This window comes from Solea solea, chromosome 3 (genome assembly GCF_958295425.1).
Source record: "Solea solea chromosome 3, fSolSol10.1, whole genome shotgun sequence".
Taxonomy (NCBI): Eukaryota; Metazoa; Chordata; class Actinopteri; order Pleuronectiformes; family Soleidae; genus Solea; species Solea solea.
In genome coordinates, this window is record NC_081136.1 from 23,167,924 (window position 1) to 23,188,884 (window position 20,961).

Here is a 20,961-nt window from a genome sequence, read left to right on the forward strand (position 1 = left end):
ACAATCAGGGAGCAGGTGGACGCAGACGAGAAGGGGGCAGGGCAAACAGGAACCTGAAGCAGAGACAGGGGTGAGTGCTCACAAAATAAAACAGGAAGACAACACATGAAACATAAAGGAGAAACAAAGACACAGAACAAAACATGACAGACAAACCAAACCATGACAGCATGTCTTCAAACCTACCTGGCTGAGATAAGTTTCTGTGTTAGACTTTGAGTCCTCTACAGCACCCCTCCGCTGTGACTGAAAGACTGTTCTTTCAGCCAAAGGAACAATAGTTTGTCTTTTTTGAAAACTTCTGAGTCTTGTTTTGATCGACTCTAGCAAGCATCTTGGTCCTCTTACAAATACACAAACACATTCACCTGCCTCTTACCTGGTTCTTCACCGGCTTGCTGCTGCTACTACCGTTTATGGAGCCGGTGTTTGGTTGTTTCACCACTGGGGCAACGATGTGGATCACTGCTCTGCCTGTGTGGATTATTGACGCCTGGGCTGTTTCCATCATCCTCCATGCAGCCACGACGTTTCTGACCCAGTACTCGGCAGCGGAACTGTGCAAAGTCACTTCACTTGCACTCAGACATCGTCTACTTCCTCGAAAATCCACATGACCGACTAGCTTAGCCAAGTCGGCTAGTGGCTCACCTGGCACATCCAACATCTCCATTGGGCTGTTCATTGTCCACTCTTTGACCAACAAGGGTCCTTTTCTCCATGACATCCTGGAAGACCGTAAATGCCTAACTGAAACGTGGCAACAGCTCAATGATTACTCACAATTAAATGAATGTATCCCACCTGGGTTTGTTTACACCTGCAACAACTCCCACACCAAAGGAGAGTCCACTCCAATTGACAGTCATGCCGGGGACAGAGGGACGCCCTGTCTTACTTCTATGAAAAAATCAAAAAGGCTAATCTGTGGAACGAGTCTACAAATGGGTTCTTGAATAGCGCGCTCCTGGAAGGGGCTTATCAACTGTGCAGTTACGTCTCCATGCACATGTAGCTGCCAAGGTGATGAAAATATATGATTTTGCTGGCAGGCCTTCTTGGTGCTATCACTTCATGCAACGCAACGCAATCAGAGCACGGACAAGGATGTGTCAGAAACTGCCACTTAAACTATCACATATAGAAATGACTAAATGTGACTCAAACTAATAAGCATTTTTGTCCAAAAGACTAAAACTAAGGCTAAATCTAGAATGGCTGCCAAAAAGAACACTGGTCCTGTTGAGATTCAATGAAATTTTTTGCAGTGAGGTGGGTCTAACACACCTGGTGGAACACGTCACAGACACAGGTGACGCTAGGGCCATTAAAGTGTGTCCTTGTCGCCTTCCCCTGACTCGCCAGGAGGCTGCTCACAAGGAGCTGGAGAAGATGCTGAAAGCCGGCATCATTGAGCTGTCCAACAGCCCATAGGCTAAGAAAAATAGCACACGGATGAGCACAAAGAAAGATTCATACCCCATTCCCAGAAGTCCTTGGACTTGGTGGGGGGGTTCTTCCTGGTTCTCCAAGCTAGACCTCTGGATTGGGTACTGGCAGGTTCCATTGTACCCAGAGTCTAAATCAAAGACTGTGTTTTGCACCAGCCAAGGGCTATGGCAGTTCTAAGTCCTTAGCTTTGGCCTTTGTAATGCCCCGGCCACTTTTGAGGGATTGATGGACAGTGTGTTAAATGGTGTCCCCCGTCAGCAGTGTCTTGTGTACCTGGATGACCAATATATTCATGGACTCTCTGGAACACGTTTTGGAGAGAATGGCAGCTGCAGGCCTTAAGTTGCACCCGACAAGTGCCACTTTCTAAGGAGGGAGGTAGAGTTGCTGGGCCACAAACTGGGCCAAGATGGCATCAACACACTCGAGGGGAAAATTGATGCCATCAAGGACTGGCCCACCCCCACTGACCAGACCTAACAAGCAAACACCCCTATGGAAATGGTGGCTTTGGACATTATGGGCCCTTTACCCTTACCCGGCTGAGACGTGGCGACACCTTAGTGGAAGGGATGTTTGGCACGGCTGAGACAGTGCATAGTGACCAGGGAAGGAATTTTGAATCCAAGGTGTTCACTGCCTTGCGAGTGCCTTGGGATGCAGAAAACCCACACGACTCCACTACACCCCCAAAGGGAATGTTTTAACAGGACTCTCGCCAAGCAGTTATCCATCCTTACTGCAGACCACCAGCATGACTGTGACACCCATCTTCCCCTTGTATAAATGGCCAACCGGTCAGCGGTCCAGGATCTGACCATGTGCACCTGCTCGACTAATTATGGGCAGGGAGCTGAGGACACCTGCAGAACTGACCTTTGGTTTGCCACCGGACACAACAGCCTCACCGTCTGGGCCGGACTATGCGAGGCAGCTGCAGGACTGCATGGAGATGGCACATGCCTTTGCTTGGGACCAACTGCAAGTGGTGTGTTCAGTCCCTGAACACACTGCTTTTTTTTTGCTTTTTTTTTTTAAATGGATTGGATGAGACTAAAAGGTTTTTTTTTCAATACGACATCATGTGTTATACTTAGGAAATACAAATTTAGCTTTTCATTGTGATCATGCAAATTCACTGCTGTGCCACAGCCACACACTGTAAGGTAGCTTGGAACCTTTGGTAACTTTTCATGTTTAATGTTTAAAGATCACACCGATGTAAATGAAATGTTGTACCATTTGTCATTGTGGTGACACTTGGAGCACCATGGAATAATTTTAGCACAAAATTACTGATATGAAGACCCAAACACCTTGATATGAAAAGGAAAAACTTACAATTATGAATGTCATTTAAGACTAGGAGAAAAATTCCTGGGGTCATGACAAAATGGGCTCTTTGATTGTAGTCAAAGACTTGACTACTTTGAAATTAGTCAAGTCTTTACTTGCATCTTTTTGACAGTGACCAAACTGTTGCCTCTTTACATAACTACATATAATGTATCATATAATACATAAAAATAATAATAACAGGTTCATTATCATATGAGCTGCATTTCTTTGTGTATTGTCGTTATTATTTCTTTGTTTAGGGCCCTTTTTCCCCACAGTTTGCATTACCCCACTTTAGTTCCTGATTGTGAACTACTGTCCAATCCAAAGCCAATCTGTCATTAATATGATGCAAGACTCAGAAGGTGTGATACTGTAGCCTTTATAAAGTGCCTAATTGTTTGCTCTGTCCTTTTCATTCTCTCCTCAGCCCAGTGAAACATTATGACTTCACTTGCTTTATTTTCTTTGCTCTACTCTGTTTTCAGCTCACTTTTCAGCATCACCACTGCAGCTCCGCCAGCACCCTCAAAGTGCACTCTTCTAAACAGCTTGCAGCCAGGATTTTTTGTCCAGGGTGACTATGTCATTGGTGGGATTTTCCCCCTTCATTTTAATCTGAAAATGCCAGACCTTAACGGCACCTACAGACCACCACCAACAAATTGCAATGGGTGAGTTTCATTGATGATAGTGAGAGGATTTTACTTACCTGTATAAATTATGTCTAATTTTGCACTTTTAATATGAAATGGAGTAGACAGAATGTGTTTATAAACATTAGAGTTTTTAAATTAATGTATCGACCACAGACTTTATCCCAGGGCTTTCCGGTGGGTTCAGACTATGAGACTGGCAGTTGAGGAGATAAACCAGAATCCAGTGCTGTTGCCGAATCACACTCTGGGCTACAAAATCTATGATTCATGTAGATATCCACTGACAGGACAGAGAGCTGTTTTATCGATGCTGAATGGGGTGAGTGAGGAAAACTCTTCTATGTGCACAAATGCCTCGTCACTCCTCGCTGTGATTGGGCCTTCTGGATCTCCTCAGTCTATTGTTGTGTCAAGAATCTTGCAGCCATTCAGGATCCCCATGGTAACAGTGACTTTTATTTATGTCAATCCTCACAAAAAAATATATAATTTTCTCAGTAACACTGCACTCTGTTTTTACACAGATCAGCTACGCTTCTACATGTGCATGTTTGTCAGACAGACAAAAATATCCAAACTTCTTCAGAGTAATTCCTAGTGATGAATACCAGGTAAAATGTAAAACATGTGGTCAGTTATTGTTTTTAGTCAAAGCTCGACACATTTACTACTCTGTCATCAGAAATAATTTGTACAACTACCTTTAAAAGGGTTAGGGTTCAGGTTAGAACTATACAATTAAAACTATTAAGCTATGATTAAAAGTAAATATTTAAACATTGAGAAATTAATTGAAATATATGAGTTCCTATTTCTTATATCCTGTTTGTCTTCTTTTTGGTCATTGTAATAATCACTGATTATTATCATCAGTACATTTATATTATATGTTTATTGATGTTTGTCAATGTCTTCATTGTAAGTCGTTCTGCTTATTTTAGAATCTTATATATACAGCACTGCTTACATTTTATTAAGATGGAACAATGCTTATGTGTCGTCCCAATAATGAAATAATACAACAATATTTTTTTGTTCTGCCAAACTTCCATGCTTTGTTATAAGAGGGCCCAAATCCAAATAATGTATTAAGATATTGCTTTTCATTTGTGCAAGTTTTTTAATGTCTGCAATATGAAACTGTGTGAGTTGATTGTCTTTTTCTGTTGACCCCAGGTCAAAGCTATTTCACAGCTGCTGGTGCACTTTAACTGGACTTGGGTGGGGCTGCTGCGAGGAGACAATGATTATGGCCGCTTTGCTGCAAAAGGTTTACTGAGAGAATTACAGGAAACCAAAGTATGTGTAGCGTACCAAGAAATTATTCCTCTGCCGTACAATCGCCAGGGGGGACTAAGGATAATGAAGGTATGAAAACACTGTGGGCACTGTTGACTTCTACCTTTAAGTGGTCTATTTATATACAGCATTTCTAGTGTTGATGACCAGTCAAAGCTGCTTTACACTACAGTTTATGTCATTCCCCCATTTACATACAGTCACACATTTATACATTGCCTCTATGTGGAGCAAATTTTTTTGTGTCACACATCTTTCGTACCCATTCACACGCTGCCAGCACAGTAATTTGAGGATAAGTGTCTTGCCCAAAGAAACATCAGCATGTAGACTCGTGGAGCCAGGAATCAAAGCCTCAATCTTTCAGTTGCAGGACGACTCACTCTACCACTGACCCACTGCCACCCCTTTAATGTGTTTTTTTTCCACAAGATTAAATAATAACACCCTCTGGGACTCTAGGGGCTGAGTAGAGTGGTGATTTGATGTCATAAAAAATGAACAAAAGTTTGTATAGCATTAATGAGTTTCTGTTTCAGTTAAAGACACTTTTGTTCTGCTAACACATATTAACACATACATACATTAAAGCCCCTATTTGTGTACCTACTGTTATCATTACATTTAGACACTCCAGGAGAAAACTGTATGCTTGTCTCACTTTCATCTATTTATATCATCAGGCCCATATTAGTTCCAGAGTCATGACATGAATTGTGACTCTCTGACCATGTACAGGATCAATCAAAAAAAAATTCCTAAAAACATCACTTAACTAAGTCCACAATAGGTCAATACATGTGCATTCATTCAAAAATGAAGAATCACAAAATGCGAGACAAAATGCTAGTCATAACACGAGGGAGATGAATAATGTCACAGGTGAAATTATTTGGGGAGAGCATAAAATGTCAATGGTGGGAAAATACAGGGTGTTCAAGTCAAGTGACAATTTTAGTGCCAAAATACAACAGGAAATGATGAATCACATAAACAAAAACATGACTTTACTTTGACGAAAACATATTTTAAATTCTCGTTATTCTCAAAACGAACACCTGAAATATTGCCTTATATGGTTTATACTAGAAACATTATTTATTTTTCATTGTGTACATCTGAGTTTTTCTTTTTGTCACTCAGTTTTGCTTTTGTCTCCTTGTAAATCCCTGTCATCTACATTATCTGACCCTCTGTAAAGGTGATGCGTAGCTCAGCTGCAAAAGTGATGGTGGTATTTGCAGCTGAGAAGGATATGACACCTTTCTTGAGAGACTACATGACTCAGAACGCCACTGGAATCCAGTGGGTGGCAAGTGGAGTCTTGTTCACATCATCAGTCTATTCAGGGAAAGAGTATTACCCTTACTTGGGAGGAACCATTGGGTTTAGCGTCAGAAAAGGTCAAATCTCCAGACTGGGTGACTTCCTGCAGTCACTAAACCCTAAGAGATATCCTGACAATGTCCTGGTGCATGAGCTGTGGGAGTCTCTGTATGGTTGCAGTCCTTTTCCATCCTCTGTCACCCAGATGCCGCCGTGCTCAGGGCAGGAGTCTCTGCTGGAACAGCACTCAGGCTACATGAATACATCCAGCCCTAGAGTTGCCTATAATGTATATAAGGCTGTATATGCCATTGCTCATTCCCTGCACAACCTCCTTCTCTGTCAGCCAGGGAGGGGACCTTTCCAGAACAACTCATGTGCTCAGAGCAACAACATACACCCTTGGCAGGTACTGTATAATCCACTTTTGTTTTACCATTACAAACTGTGATTCAAAGCACAATGGTGGGCCTTGTAAGTATTGTAGGTGGACCGCAGACCACGATAACTATCTCCCATTTACCAAAGTCATATCATCTAAAGCTAACTAATTTATAATATATTTAAATCTTAATGAAATATGTTTAGGAATATTTTCAAATACTTTATTGTTCCAATGTAGACACAATACATTTTAATTTCCTTGTGATGTGTTCCCTTTAATGTTATGCTACATTTCTACTACTGTACAAATTTAGGCCATGGATTTTTAGGGGCCGTAAAACCTTGAAAAAAAACAGTTTTTTTTTTCTGTTTTTTTTTACTGAAAAAAATGCAATTCAGTGTTTCATTATTGTGCATTTATTAATTTTCAAGCTGCAACACTACCTCCAGCAAGTGAACTTCCAGTTTGCTGGTGAGGAGGTGGACTTTGATGCCAAGGGCGACTCTGTACCCTATTATGATATTATCAACTGGCAGAGAGGCTCAGAAGGAAACATTGAATTTGTCAATGTGGGTTTGTTTGATGGAACCAAGGCTGTTGGAGAGGAGCTGTTGATCCAGGAGGACGGGATAATGTGGGCAGGACATCAGAGTGAGGCAAGCTGCTCACACTGTGTTTTTACCTTCATCAGATGCCAACTGTTGAAGTTCTGTAGGTTGAGATGGAGGTAAGTCAGGTGGATAGAACAGACTGGATCTGATACAGGGTCATTTGTTTTCATACACAACAAAGTTTCTAAGCCCAACTGGATTATGATGTGTTTGGTGATTGACTATCTACTGTTGTTTTCCTCACGGATCTTTCTGTATGGAATGTAAGAGTGAAAAGACGTTTGTCTCTGTGTGCTGGACTAGTGACCGGTCCTGAGTCTGACTCTTTTTGTCCTATGTCAGCTGGGATTGGCTCCAGCTCCCCGTGAACCTCATGTGCAGGATAAAGTGGTAGAAAATGAATTAATCTTTTTTCATGATATTAAAGGCTTCTGAAAGAGCTTTCATAGATCTACAGGTACATTTATTTAACAGAACCACAGGTTATGGACTAGCTTATGGGCAGGAACCCAGTCCTCAGAGTCCATCTTGCAACCATGTGACCAACAAAAAGTTATTTGATGACTACCAGCATACCTGTAGTCTAAACTGACATCTTCAGGCCAAATCTAACCAACATAAAACACTGTTAAACACAGTTGATAAACTAGAAGTAACAAATACTTTATTGACTTTGACAAGTGGTTTTGAGGAATTTTCCATATCTTAATAGATTAACCAATAACATTTAACAATATCAGGTTAAATGTTCGCTCCTCTCTAGGTGCCAGTATCTGTGTGCAGTGCCAGTTGTCTTCCAGGCTTCCGGAAGGCTGTCCGTCGTGGGGAGCCTATCTGCTGCTTTGACTGTGTACCATGTGACAGTGGCAAAATTAGCAATCAGACAAGTGAGTTTGAGCTGAACAATAAAATGTCGAATAAAATCCATTCTTACAATTGTAGTACAGAAGTAATGCAATTCTGAAAATTGTTCATACTTTCTTCCCTTTAGACTCAGTAGATTGTACAATTTGTCCCGAGGACTTCTGGTCAAACAAAGACAGAACAGCATGCATCTCCAAGAAAGTGGAGTACTTGACCTTCGATTCATTGGGAATAGCCCTGACAGTGATGTCTGTGGTGGGCGCTTGCTTCACTCTGGCTGTCTGTGGAGTCTTCTTCTGTCACAGACGCACAGCCATTGTCCGTGTGAATAACTCTGAGCTCAGTTTCTTCATACTGTTTGCACTGACTCTGTGTTTCCTGTGTTCTCTGCTTTTCATTGGAAAGCCAACATATTGGTCCTGCATGCTGCGCCACACTGCCTTTAGCATCACATTTTCACTGTGTATTTCCTGCATCCTGGGGAAGACCCTGGTGGTACTGGCTGCATTCACTGCCACCAGGCCAGGGCACAACATCATGAAGTGGCTGGGGCCTAAGCAGCAGAGGACCATCATCTCCAGCTGCACTCTGGTTCAGGTGGTTATCTGTGCTGCCTGGCTCATTGATGTTCCACCGTTTCCATCAAGAAATACACAATATGAACATTCAAAGATCATACTGGAGTGTAGTGTGGGCTCTAGCCTGGCATTCTGGTGCGTTCTTGGATATATTGGTCTACAGGCCTGTCTGTGCTTTGTATTGGCTTTTCTGGCCCGAAAGTTGCCGGGAAACTTCAACGAGGCCAAGTTCATCACATTCAGCATGCTGATCTTCTGTGCTGTGTGGCTAGCATTCATCCCTGCTTATATCAGCTCCCCTGGAAATTATGCAGATGCAGTTGAATCATTTGCCATCCTGGCCTCCAGCTTTGGCTTATTGTTCTGCCTGTTTGCTCCAAAGAGTTACATTATTTTACTGAAGCCTGAAAAGAATACAAAACAGCACCTGATGGGGAAAGAAAAGAATTGATGAAACACAAATTAACCCACAGTTATTGAGTCAGTAGCAAATGGACTTGTATATTTCTTTTAGTGACTTATGGAGAACTAACCATTTAAACATGTTTATTAATCAATGTTGTTTTGATATTTATATATCTTTACCTATATGACACTGTAGTGTACAGAATTGATCCAAATCACAACATTATCTCAACACACTTTATATAGTGAGACAGAATATTTTCAATTTTTTTTGTTTTATCAATAATAACAATAAATACACTAAATGTCAAAAGAGGGTAGTCAATTTGTTTGCTGTCAAGAAGATTTAGATTACATGGAACTTTCACAGGATGTTTGCAGAGAAGCAGTTATTACAATATGTGTAACAAAACAACAGAAATATTGATTATTGGTCATTTCCATGGAAGAACATTAACTTTGGTAGACTACAACAAAATAAACAATGCAGAGATATTTCCACCTTTGGTAAAGTCTCCATCATAGCTATTGAACATTTGTATCAGCTCTCACCAGTTAAAGGAAAGCCTCTTTACACAGAGCAAATAAAGACCAACTTATTGGGAAATACTTTGTATGACATAGAGTTAACAGAAATAGTGCAACAAGAAGATCAAGACTGCAACTCACATACATAATAAACATAAATAATACAACTTTTTTGCCTGTTAAACAACATTGATAAATGTTCTCTATTGATATAGCTCTTTTCTAGTGTATAGTTTTGCTATTCCCCATTCACTCACTGTTTCATACTGCACATCTTTCATACCCATTCACACGCTGCTGGCACAGCCCTTAGGGGCAACGTGGGGTTTAGTTTCTTGCCCATGTCAACTAGAAGAGCCAGGAATTTAACCCACAATCTTCCAGCACAAAAATCACTCGCTCTACCCCTGCACATCATAAGAAGTGTCAGATGGTCTCTTCAGTGGAGTGCATATACTCTCTCTATATATATGCACTACACTGACAAGTATATACAGTTGCAATCAAAATTATTCAACCCCTGCTGCAAATTAGGTTTATTGGCAAATGTACAAACTAGCAGCTGTTTGCAATAAACACATCAAACAATAACAATTTAAAGGTGACATCGAATGCTTGTATCGCACATATATGTTAGTTATGGAGGTCTACTTACATATATTAACTTGTTTTCATGGTCAAAAACCTAGTCGCTGCAAACGAGCCAATCGAAATATCTCCTCCCTGACGCTCTCGTCAGCCGCGCTGTTTCAGACAAAAATTACACCCCCAGAACGTGTACTGTGTTGTGATTGGCCAGCCAACGAGAGCTTTCCCATTGTCCTGTGATTGGCCAGGTACCTGGAAGTGACGTTATCGGTAGGCCAGCTCTCAGATACACAGCTCCCCCTCTGACACGGTGGATGCTCTGCATCTCAGCAGCTACAACGAGAGTAGTTCTTCTTCTGCGGTTGAATGTACGCAACCGGATGTGCCCGGGCTAGTGCCCCCACCAGGAGGCGCTGCGGTGGTGAGAGGAGTGGTGAGGTATACTGATGACAACATCAACATACGGAAGTGCCGATCTGCTTCGCAGAGCCCAGGAAAACAATAAAACCCTATTTTCTCAGCAGTGGCTGAACTGTTTGTTCTGAAACTTTAGGGTTTCATAAACAAGGTAATGACGCAGATACACACACAAACGCAGCGTTAATTAGAGCTTCCGGTCTATGTTGCCTTTAAATATCTTAACACAACTAATATTGCAAATGGTTTCTTCAATTTCAACACAAAATGCCACTTTTAACACATCTTTAGTACTTAGTAGAGCACCCTTTTGCTTTTATAACACCATCTTCTGGCAGCGTTCCTTACAAATCTTAGCCAATTCCTCAGGGGCAAAGACCACCAGTTCCTTAATATTCTTGGGTTTGCATGCTCCAACAGACTTTTTCAAATCCCACCTTGAGACTTTCAATGGAGTTCAACTCTGGTGGTTCTGATGGCCACTCTAGTATCTTCTAGGACAAACCTTGGTGGACTATGCCTGGGATTATTGTCCGGTTGGACGCCCAAGCTTCAGCTTCCTCGCAGACAGCATGACATTTTCTCCAAGGATTTCCTAAAACTTGATTGAATCCATCTTTCCCTCCACAGGCTAAACCTTTCCAGTGCCATAATAATGGATAAGGATTTTAAAATGGAGAAACAGATAAACTCAGTGGTCTAATCAAGTTTTTTCCATCTGCGTCTTTTATCCAGGGTTAAGTCCTTTTTATCGCTTACTGATTTTAAAACGGTTATGTATGCTTTCTCAGCCAAGTGTTAGCCAAGCCTCTCTTTCTTGTCTGCAGCTGGTTCAGAATGCAGCAGCTCGTCTCTTAACTGGTACTCGTAAACATGAGCACACACTCCCTTGTTCTAGCTTGACTTCACTGGCTTACTTAGCGTTTTTTGATTGATTTTAAGATTTTAACATATAAATCATTGCACAGACAATCTTCACAGTATCTCATAGACCTTTTAAAACCACTTAATTTATCCAGGACACTCAGATCTTCTAACCAGCTGCTTCTGGCTGTCCTGAGGTCTAGACTAAATCTTAGGGGCCAAGCCTTTTCAATTGCAGCTCCAAAGCTCTGGAACGCTCTGCCGCCACATATTCGGCTGTCCCTCACACTTCCTGTTTTTAAATCAAACTTCAAAACGCACTTTTATTCCTTGGCTTTTGGCTCGGTATGAGAGTTGCCTATTTTAATCCACTTTCCTTTCCTATTGGTCTTAACACTTTTATTGTTTTAATGTTCTGTTGGTTTTAAGTTGGTCTTAGTGTTTTCTTAAGTTGTTTTATGTGCACAGCACTTTGGTCAGCTTTGTTGGTTTTAAATGTGCTTTATAAATAAATTTGGATTGGATTGAACTAAAACATGATAACAGAAGCATGAACATTTATATTACATAGCTGGAACACCATACGTCACAATAATATTGATGTGCCATGGTAGATCATGTGCCATCTCATCGAAAATTCAGATCAGATTCACACAGTAATTTTTCACTGTATTTCAAACTGAGAGTGGGTTTGTCGAGAACTTTATTATTTTCACATTATTTTCATACTCTGAGTATGTAAGTTTAGGTGTATGTCATGACAACTGTGAAGTCTTGATCCCTCTGTGTTTGCTAATTAAAGACCCATCTCCAAACTTCCATTCTACTCTAAAATCCTTGAGAAAGTTGTGTTTACCCAATTACAGTCTTTTTTTAGACACTAATAGTATTCCTAAGGTCTTTCAGTCTGGGTTAAAAACTCTAAGCCCTGAACTGGTTTCATGCCTACATGCCCAGAGAGAAGTTTCTGTTAGCCTTAACGACTTTGAGTCCTCTACAGCACCCCTTCACTGTGGGGAGCCGCAAGGTTTGATTCTTTTCATTGAACCTACTTCCTATTTCTCTAAAATATGGCATTTGTTTCCACTGCTATGCAGATGACTGTCAAATTTACGTACCTCTAACAAGAAATGACTCTCACTCTGTCCACTCATTGTTAAAATGTGTTAATGGCATTAAGGCATGGATGGCATTAAACTTCCTGAGTTTGAATGAAAGAAAAACGGAAGTTATATTGTTCTGTCCGAGTGGTGCTCCCGACACCCAACTTATTGACTTTGGCACTTTGGCTCCTTCTATAAGAACCACTGTTACCAATCCGGGGGTGAAAATAGACTGTGAGTCGAAACGTGACAACAACTCTGTTGTAAAAAAAATGCTTTTTTCAACTAAAGCAAATTGCTAAGATTAGGTCTGTTCTGTCCAGCGGGGACTTTGAAAAACTTTTTCATGCTTTTATCCTGACCAGTCAAGACTGTTGTAATGTCCAATATGTTGGGCCTAGCTCGGATTCCATTTCTCACCTTCAGCCTATTCAGAATGCTGCCGTGCACTTTTTAACAAGGACACACAGCTGATCAACTGCTCTTAGTTCTGAAATCACAGCTGAAGCTTATCGAGGATCAGGCTTTTACAGTTGCCTATGCTATGGTATAGACTGCCATTACACATTAGGCAGATAATTGTCTACTTGGATGTTTTTTCTTTTATGTTATTTTATGTTGTTTTGTTAAAATACTACTGCACAGCTCTTTGGTCTGTCGTTTTTAGTCAGCCTTCCTTCTTCTTACAAATGATAGGTGATGAGTTGATGGTGTAGAAAGAAACCTCTGACACGGGACTCGTACCGAACAAAGGTATTTTATTTGGTTACAAGTCAGGCGTCAGGCCGAGCGCTGCAGCATCTCGGGAGAATGTGTTCCTGCCAAATCTCCGGACAATTCTGACCAAAGAAGAAATGTCCATACATTTAAAGGTTCTCTGACATCATCATCCTATACTTCACATTTGCACATTTTAGGTATTCTAGAAGCCCCTAGCGATACACAGAGACGACCCAATATGGCCCCCCCTCAGTCTTTAGGGGCCACGTCTAAGCACATACCAGTATAATCAAGAACATCTGTTCAAAGCATACATCTACTCTTCAATGTAAACCTATCGTAAATGTAACCCCAAACTCCATCCCATCCTGAAGAACATCCTGCTCCTCAATGCAATGAAGTTTACATTTTAAACATGTTTGAGACAGAATGTAGCTGTGTTAATGTGTTCATCTAAGTCAGATACTTCAGGTCAACTGCTGTTGATTGGTTTGATGACAAACCAAGGGTTTCTTTTTTTTTTTTAAAGGATATCACGTGTTATACGGGGTGAATCTGAATTTTGTGTTTCATAGAGATCATGCAAATTCACTGCTGTTCCACAGTCACACCTTGTAAAGGGGCTTTGAACATTTGGTAACTTTTCATGTTTAATGTTTAAAGATCACACAGATTCAAGTACAAGTCTTTAGAAGGACATAAACTCAGTAGGTCTCATAATCTTTGTTTAGTTGTTGCATGCATTTACTGTAAATTAAACCTTGTACCATTTACCATTGGGTGACACTTCAGTTTATACAGAGGACCACGGAATCATTTTAGCACAAAATTACTGACAAATATGAAGTACTTGAAAATATGACAGAAATACTACACAGAGACCCAAACACCTTTATATGAAATGTAAAAACTTGAATGTTGAATATCATTCAAGAAAAGTTCCTGGGGTCATGACAAAATCAGCTCTGAGGAAAAGTAATTTACTTTCATCTTTTTGACAGTGACCAAACATAAATCATGAGAGAAACACATGTCTGTTGCCTCTTTACATCAAAAAATAAATAATAACATGTACATTATCATATGAGACTCTATTTGTATGTGTATTTGTCTTTTCTTTGTTTAGGGCCTTAGCTTTTTCCCCCACAGTTCAGCATTAACCCACTTTAGTTCCTGATTGTGGACTACTGTCCAATCCAAAGCCACTCTGTTAGTAATAAGATGCAAGACTCAGAAGGTGTGATACTTTAGCCTTTATAAAGTGCCTTATCGTTTCCTCTGTCCCTCTCATTCTCTCCTCATCGCAGTAAAACATTATGACTTCACTTGCTTTATTTGCTTTGCTTTACTCTGTTTTCAGCTCACTTTCCAGCATCACCACTGCAGCTCCACCAGCAGCCTCAAAGTGCACTCTTCTAAACAGCTTCCAGCCAGGATTTGTGGTCCAGGGTGACTATGTCATTGGTGGAATTTTCCCCTTTCATTATAATCTGAAAATGCCAGACCTTAACGGCACCTACAGACCACCACCAATACATTGCAATGGGTGAGTTTCATAGATGACAGTGGGAGGATTTTATTTATTTTCACCTCTAAATGATGTCTAATTTTGCACTTTTAATATAAAATGGAGTTTTATGGAGTTTTTTAAACACATAATGTGTTTAAAATCATTAGAGTGTTTATATAAACAGACTACATTCATCTGTATCAGCCACAGACTATTTCCCAGGGCTTTCCGGTGGGCTCAGACTATGAGACTGGCAGTGGAGGAGATAAACCAGAATCCAGTGCTGTTGCCGAATCACACTCTGGGCTACAAAATTTTCGATTCGTGTAGATATCCACTGACAGGACAGAGCGCTGTTTTATCGATGCTGAATGGAGTGAGTGAGGAGAACTCTTCTATGTGCACAAATTCCTCGCCACTCCTCGCTGTGATTGGGGCTTCTGCATCTGCTCAGTCTATTGTTTTGTCAAGAATCTTGCAGCCATTCCGGATCCCCATGGTAACAGTGATTTTGATTATGTCAATCATCACAAAATTTTTTATTATTTTCTCAGTAACACTGCACTCTGTTTTTACTCAGATCAGCTACTTTTCTTCATGTGCATGTTTGTCAGACAGACGAAAATATCCAACATTCTTCAGAGTAATTCCTAGTGATGACTACCAGGTAAAATGTAAAACATGTGGTCAGTTATTATTTTCAGTCAAAGCTCGACACATTTACTACTCTGTCATCAGAAATATTTATTACAACTTTGTATTAAAATGTAAAATCAAAACTATGAATAAACAACAGGCAAATCTTTAAACACTGAGAAATGAATTTAAATAAGTTTTCCTCTTTCTTATATTGTGTTTGTCTTCTTTTCAGGTTTGGTCATTATAAAAATATTTCTTTGTTCTGCCAAACTTCCATCCTTTATCGTTTACAGAATACAAACATGTTATAACAGCGCACAAAACCAAATCATTGATGAAGATATTGCTTTCTTTCATCAAGTTTTTGATAAGGAATTTAGTTGATTGTCTTTTTTCTGTTGAGCCCAGGTGAAAGCCTTTGCACAGCTGCTGGTGCACTTTAACTGGACTTGGGTGGGGCTGCTGCTGGAAAACAATGATTATGGCCGCTTTGCTGCAAAAGGTTTACTGAGAGAATTACAGGAAACCAAAGTATGTGTAGCGTACCAAGAAATGATTCCTCTGCCCTACAATCGTCAGGCGGGACTAAGGATAATGAAGGTATGAAAACACTGAGGGCACGATTGACTTCTACCTTTAAATGGTTTGTATTTATATCATTTCTAGTGTTGATGACCACTCAAAGCTGCTTTACACTACCGTTTTTGTCATTCAACCATTCACATAAATCACACATTTATACATTGCATCTATGTGCAGAACATTTTTTTGTGTCACACATCTTTCATACCCACTCACACACTGCTGGCACAGTAATGTGAGGTTAAGTGTCATGCCCAAAGAAACATCAGCATGTAGACTCATGGAGCCGGGAATCAAATCCTCAAGCTTTTAGTTGAAAGATGACTCAACACTGACCCACTGTTGCCCCTTTGATATGATAAAATAATAACACCCTCTGAAACTCTAGCGGCTGAGTAGAGTAGATTTTCTGAAAAAATTAACTAAAGTTTTTATAGTGTTAAAGAGTTTCTGTTTCAGTTAAAGACACTTTTGTGCTGCTAACACATACTAACACACCATTAAAGCTCCTATTTGTGGACCTACTGTTAACATTAAATTAAGACACAGAGAGAACTGTATCTTTCATCCATTTATCTCATCATGCCCATGTTAGATCCAGAGAGGAGAAGAGAGTCATGACGTGAATTGTAACTCTCTGACCCTGTTTCAATAAAAATATTTCTTAAAAACATCATCTAACTGAGTCCACAATAGGTCAATACATGTGCATTCAATCAAAAATGAATAAAGAATCACAAAACGTGAGACAATGTCCAGGAAATGAAGAGGGTCATAATACGAGGAAGATGAATAATGTCACAGGTTAAACTATTGAGGCAGAGCAAAAAATCTCAATGGTTGGAAAATACAGGGTGTGAAGTCAAGAGACAATGTTAGTACCAAAGTACAACAGGAAATGATGAAATATGTAAAACAAACAAAGAAAAAAAGTAATTTCTTCAAAATGAACACCTGAAATATTGCCTTATAAGGTCTATACTAGAAATACTAGTTATTTTTCACTGTGTACATCTGAGTTTTTCTTATTGTCACTCAGTTTTGATTTTATCTCCTTGTAAAACCCTGTCATCTACATTATCTGACCCTCTGTAAAGGTGATGCATAGCTCTACTGCAAAAGTGGTGGTGGTATTTGCTGCTGAGGGGGAGATGACACCTTTCTTGAGAGACTACATGACTCAGAACATCACTGGAATCCAGTGGGTGGTGAGTGAAGCCTTGGTCACAGCATCAGTCTTTTCAGGGAGAGAGTATTACCCTTACTTGGGAGGAACCATTGGGTTTGGCATCAAAAAAGGTCATATCTCCAGACTGGGTGACTTCCTGCAGACAGTAAACCCTAAGAGATATCCTGACAATGTCCTGGTGCATGAGCTGTGGGAGTCTCTGTATGGTTGCAGTCCTTTTCCATCCTCTGGTACCCAGATGCCGCCCTGCTCAGGGCAGGAGTCTCTGCTGGAACAGCACTCAGCCTACATGAATACATCCAGCCCTAGAGTCGCCTATAATGTATATAAGGCTGTATATGCCATTGCTCATTCCCTGCACAACCTCCTTCTCTGTCAGCCGGGGAGGGGGCCTTTCAAGAACAACTCATGTGCTCAGAGCAACAACATACACCCTTGGCAGGTATTGTATAATCCGCTATGTATTTACCATTACAAACTGTGGGTCAAAGCCCAATGGTTGGCCTTGTAGTTTTGTAGGTTTACTTCAGACCACAATTACTATCTCCCATTTAGCAAAGTCATGTAGCACACTGTACATTTGGCAAACATATTTTCTGCTTTGCAACTCAATTCTAAATTTCATAAATAGGGGCCTTAAAACCTCAAAACTCTGAGGACTGGGAAGCTCTGCAAGACAGTTTTTTACTGAAAACCTGGTTTAAGGGAATTCATTGTTTCATTTTGTGCATTTCCTAATTTTTAAGCTGCAACACTACCTCCAGGAAATGAACTTTCAGATTGCTGGTGAGGAGGTGGACTTTGATGCCAAGGGCGACTCTGTACCCTATTATGATATTATCAACTGGCAGAGAGGCCCAGAAGGAAACATTGAATTTGTCAATGTGGGTTTGTTTGATGGAACGAAGGCTGATGGAGAGGAGCTGTTGATCCAGGAGGACGAGATAATGTGGGCAGGACATCAGAGTGAGGCAAGCTGCTCACACTGTGTTTTTACCTTCATCAGATGCCAACTGTTGAAGTTCTGTAGGTTGAGATGGAGGTAAGTCAGGTAGACAGAACAGACTGGATCTGATACAGGGTCAAAGCCCAGCTGGACTATGATGTGTTTGGTGACAGACTAGCTACTGTTGTTTTCCTGATGGATCATTCTTTATGGAATGTAAGAGTGAATGGTTGTTTGTCTCTGTGTGCTGGACTGGTGACCCATCCTGGGTCTGACCCAGCCTTTTGTCCTATATCAGCTTGGATTGGCTCCAGCTCCTCACGACCCTCATGTGCAGGATAAAGCGGTAGACAATGAATAAATCTTTCTTCATGATAATAAATCCTTCTGAAAGAGCTCTCATAGATCTATAGCTAAATATATTTAACAGAACCACATGTTATGGAATAGCTCATGGGCAGGAACCTAGTCCTCAGTGTACACCTCATGATCATCAAAAAGTTGTTTGATGACTACCAGCATACCTGTAGTCTAGACTGACATCTGCAGAACAAATATATTGAACCAACATAAAACTCAAAACACTGTGTGAAACACACTTGAAAAACTCGAAGTGACACACACTTCATTGAAAAGACGGTTTGGATGAGTTTTATATTTGTCAATAGATTAACCAATACAATGTACCAATATCAGCATATAGTCTTTCCATTGTAGGTGCCAGTATCTGTCTGCAGTGCCAGTTGTCTTCCAGGCTTCCGGAAGGCTGTCCGTCGTGGGGAGCCTATCTGCTGCTTTGACTGTGTACCATGTGACAGTGGCAAAATTAGCAATCAGACAAGTGAGTTTGATCTGAACAATAAAATGTCAAAGCAAATCCATTCTTACAATAGTAGTACAGAAGTAATGCAATACTGAAAATTATTCATACTTTCTTCCCTTTAGACTCAGTAGATTGTACAATTTGTCCTGAGGACTTCTGGTCAAACAACGACAAAACAGCCTGCATCTCCAAGAAAGTGGAGTACTTGACCTTCGATTCATTGGGAATAGCCCTGACAGTGATGTCTGTGGTGGGAGCCTGCTTCACTCTGGCTGTCTGTGGAGTCTTCTTCTGTCATAGACACACAGCCATTGTCCGTGTGAATAACTCTGAGCTCAGTTTCTTCATACTGTTTGCACTGACTCTGTGTTTCCTGTGTTCTCTGCTTTTCATTGGAAAGCCAACATATTGGTCCTGCATGCTGCGCCACACTGCCTTTAGCATCACATTTTCACTGTGTATTTCCTGCATCCTGGGGAAGACCCTGGTGGTACTGGCTGCATTCACTGCCACCAGGCCAGGGCACAACATCATGAAGTGGCTGGGGCCTAAGCAGCAGAGGACCATCATCTCCAGCTGCACTCTGGTTCAGGTGGTTATCTGTGCTGTCTGGCTCATTGATGTTCCCCCATTTCCATCCAGAAATACACAATATGAACATTCAAAGATCATACTGGAGTGTAGTGTGGGCTCTAGCCTGGCATTCTGGTGCGTTCTTGGATATATTGGTCTACAGGCCTGTCTGTGCTTTGTATTGGCTTTTCTGGCCCGAAGGTTGCCGGGGAACTTCAACGAGGCCAAGTTCATCACATTCAGCATGCTGATCTTCTGTGCTGTGTGGCTAGCATTCATCCCTGCTTATATCAGCTCCCCTGGAAATTACGCAGATGCAGTTGAGTCATTTGCCATCCTGGCCTCCAGCTTTGGCTTATTGTTCTGCCTGTTTGCTCCAAAGAGTTACATTATTTTACTGAAGCCTGAAAAGAATACAAAACAGCACCTGATGGGGAAAGAAAAGAAATGATGAAACACAAAATAACCCAAAGCTATTGAGTCAGCAGCAAATGGACTTGTAGATTTCTTTTGGTGACTTATGGATAACTAACCATTTAAAAAACCATTAATCAATGCTGTTTTGATATTTCTTTACAAATATGACTGTAGTGTACACAATTGATCCAACTCACAAGGTACATTATCTCAAGAAAATGTATATATTACAGAATCCTCACCATATCAATGATTCTTTAAATCAATAATAACAACAAATACACTAAAGAAGAATAAGAGAGTAGTACATTTGTTAGCTGTCAATATTTAGATAACAGGGACCCTTCATAGGATGCTTGCAGAAAAGCGGTTATTACAACTTGTGTAAAAAAAATGACAGAAATATTGGTTCTTGGTCATTTCCATGGTAGATCATAAACTTTGAAATACAGCAAAATAAACAACGCAGCGATATTTCCAACTTTGGCAAAGTCTCCATCATAGATGTTGAATATTTATGACTCGCGCTGATGGCTGATTGAATTCTCTCTGGTGATTTCAGGGCACCTGCAAAGAATGTGGATCACACAACCAATGTGTGCTTGAGTCAACATGTGATTTGTAAATGTAAACTTTTATGAGCTATTCTATTCAGCCATCACCGTGTAATGACTGGGCAATGCCGCTCACCTTTATGGACAGGTGACTGCACATCTGATGCGTGCCGTACCCTCCTTCCTGAATCAGCGTCATGCTGTGATCACTATTTGGCATGGCTGTGACCACTAGATCTGTGACCAATACTCTCTAATCGTATGGAGTGAAGTGTACTCCCTGCACTGTGGGTGAACACATCGGTGTCAGAAGTTGCTATGGACAGCAATCAAGCCGTGCGCGCTCTCTCACTCACACCTCTCAACCAAATTGCAGAGCCACAGTTTGGGTGGGTCTGATACCGGCTCAGGGGTTTTAACGTGTTTTGGGAAATACCTCTAAGCTAATGTCATCCTGTTCACATTTGGATGTGGTCATAGGTGGAGTTAGAGTGCCCTGTTTTCTAAATATTTGTTCTATGGTTTTTATAGTTACAGAAAACTTTTTCCTCCAAAGTTTTGAGTCGAGGGGACATGCATACCTGCAATTTT

General features: G+C 40.8%; 2 protein-coding genes across 2 annotated transcripts; both read left to right on the top strand.

Moving 5' to 3' along the window:
• The first annotated feature begins 3,618 nt into the window (after positions 1 to 3,618).
• On the top strand, positions 3,619 to 9,035 carry LOC131456167 (extracellular calcium-sensing receptor-like). Its single transcript, XM_058624229.1, has 7 exons — positions 3,619 to 3,891; positions 3,974 to 4,060; positions 4,626 to 4,817; positions 5,950 to 6,483; positions 6,891 to 7,115; positions 7,834 to 7,957; positions 8,062 to 9,035. Exons 1-7 carry the CDS (start codon positions 3,637 to 3,639, stop codon positions 8,961 to 8,963), a joined length of 2,319 nt encoding a protein of 772 aa, XP_058480212.1. The 5' UTR covers positions 3,619 to 3,636; the 3' UTR covers positions 8,964 to 9,035.
• A 5,583-nt stretch (positions 9,036 to 14,618) lies between these two features.
• LOC131456161 (extracellular calcium-sensing receptor-like) lies at positions 14,619 to 19,850 on the top strand. The gene is made up of 8 exons (XM_058624223.1): positions 14,619 to 14,683; positions 14,858 to 15,146; positions 15,228 to 15,314; positions 15,695 to 15,886; positions 16,966 to 17,499; positions 17,804 to 18,028; positions 18,721 to 18,844; positions 18,949 to 19,850. The coding sequence occupies exons 1-8, from the start codon at positions 14,634 to 14,636 to the stop codon at positions 19,848 to 19,850; spliced, it is 2,403 nt and encodes an 800-aa protein (XP_058480206.1). The 5' UTR covers positions 14,619 to 14,633.
• The last annotated feature ends 1,111 nt before the right edge of the window (positions 19,851 to 20,961 follow it).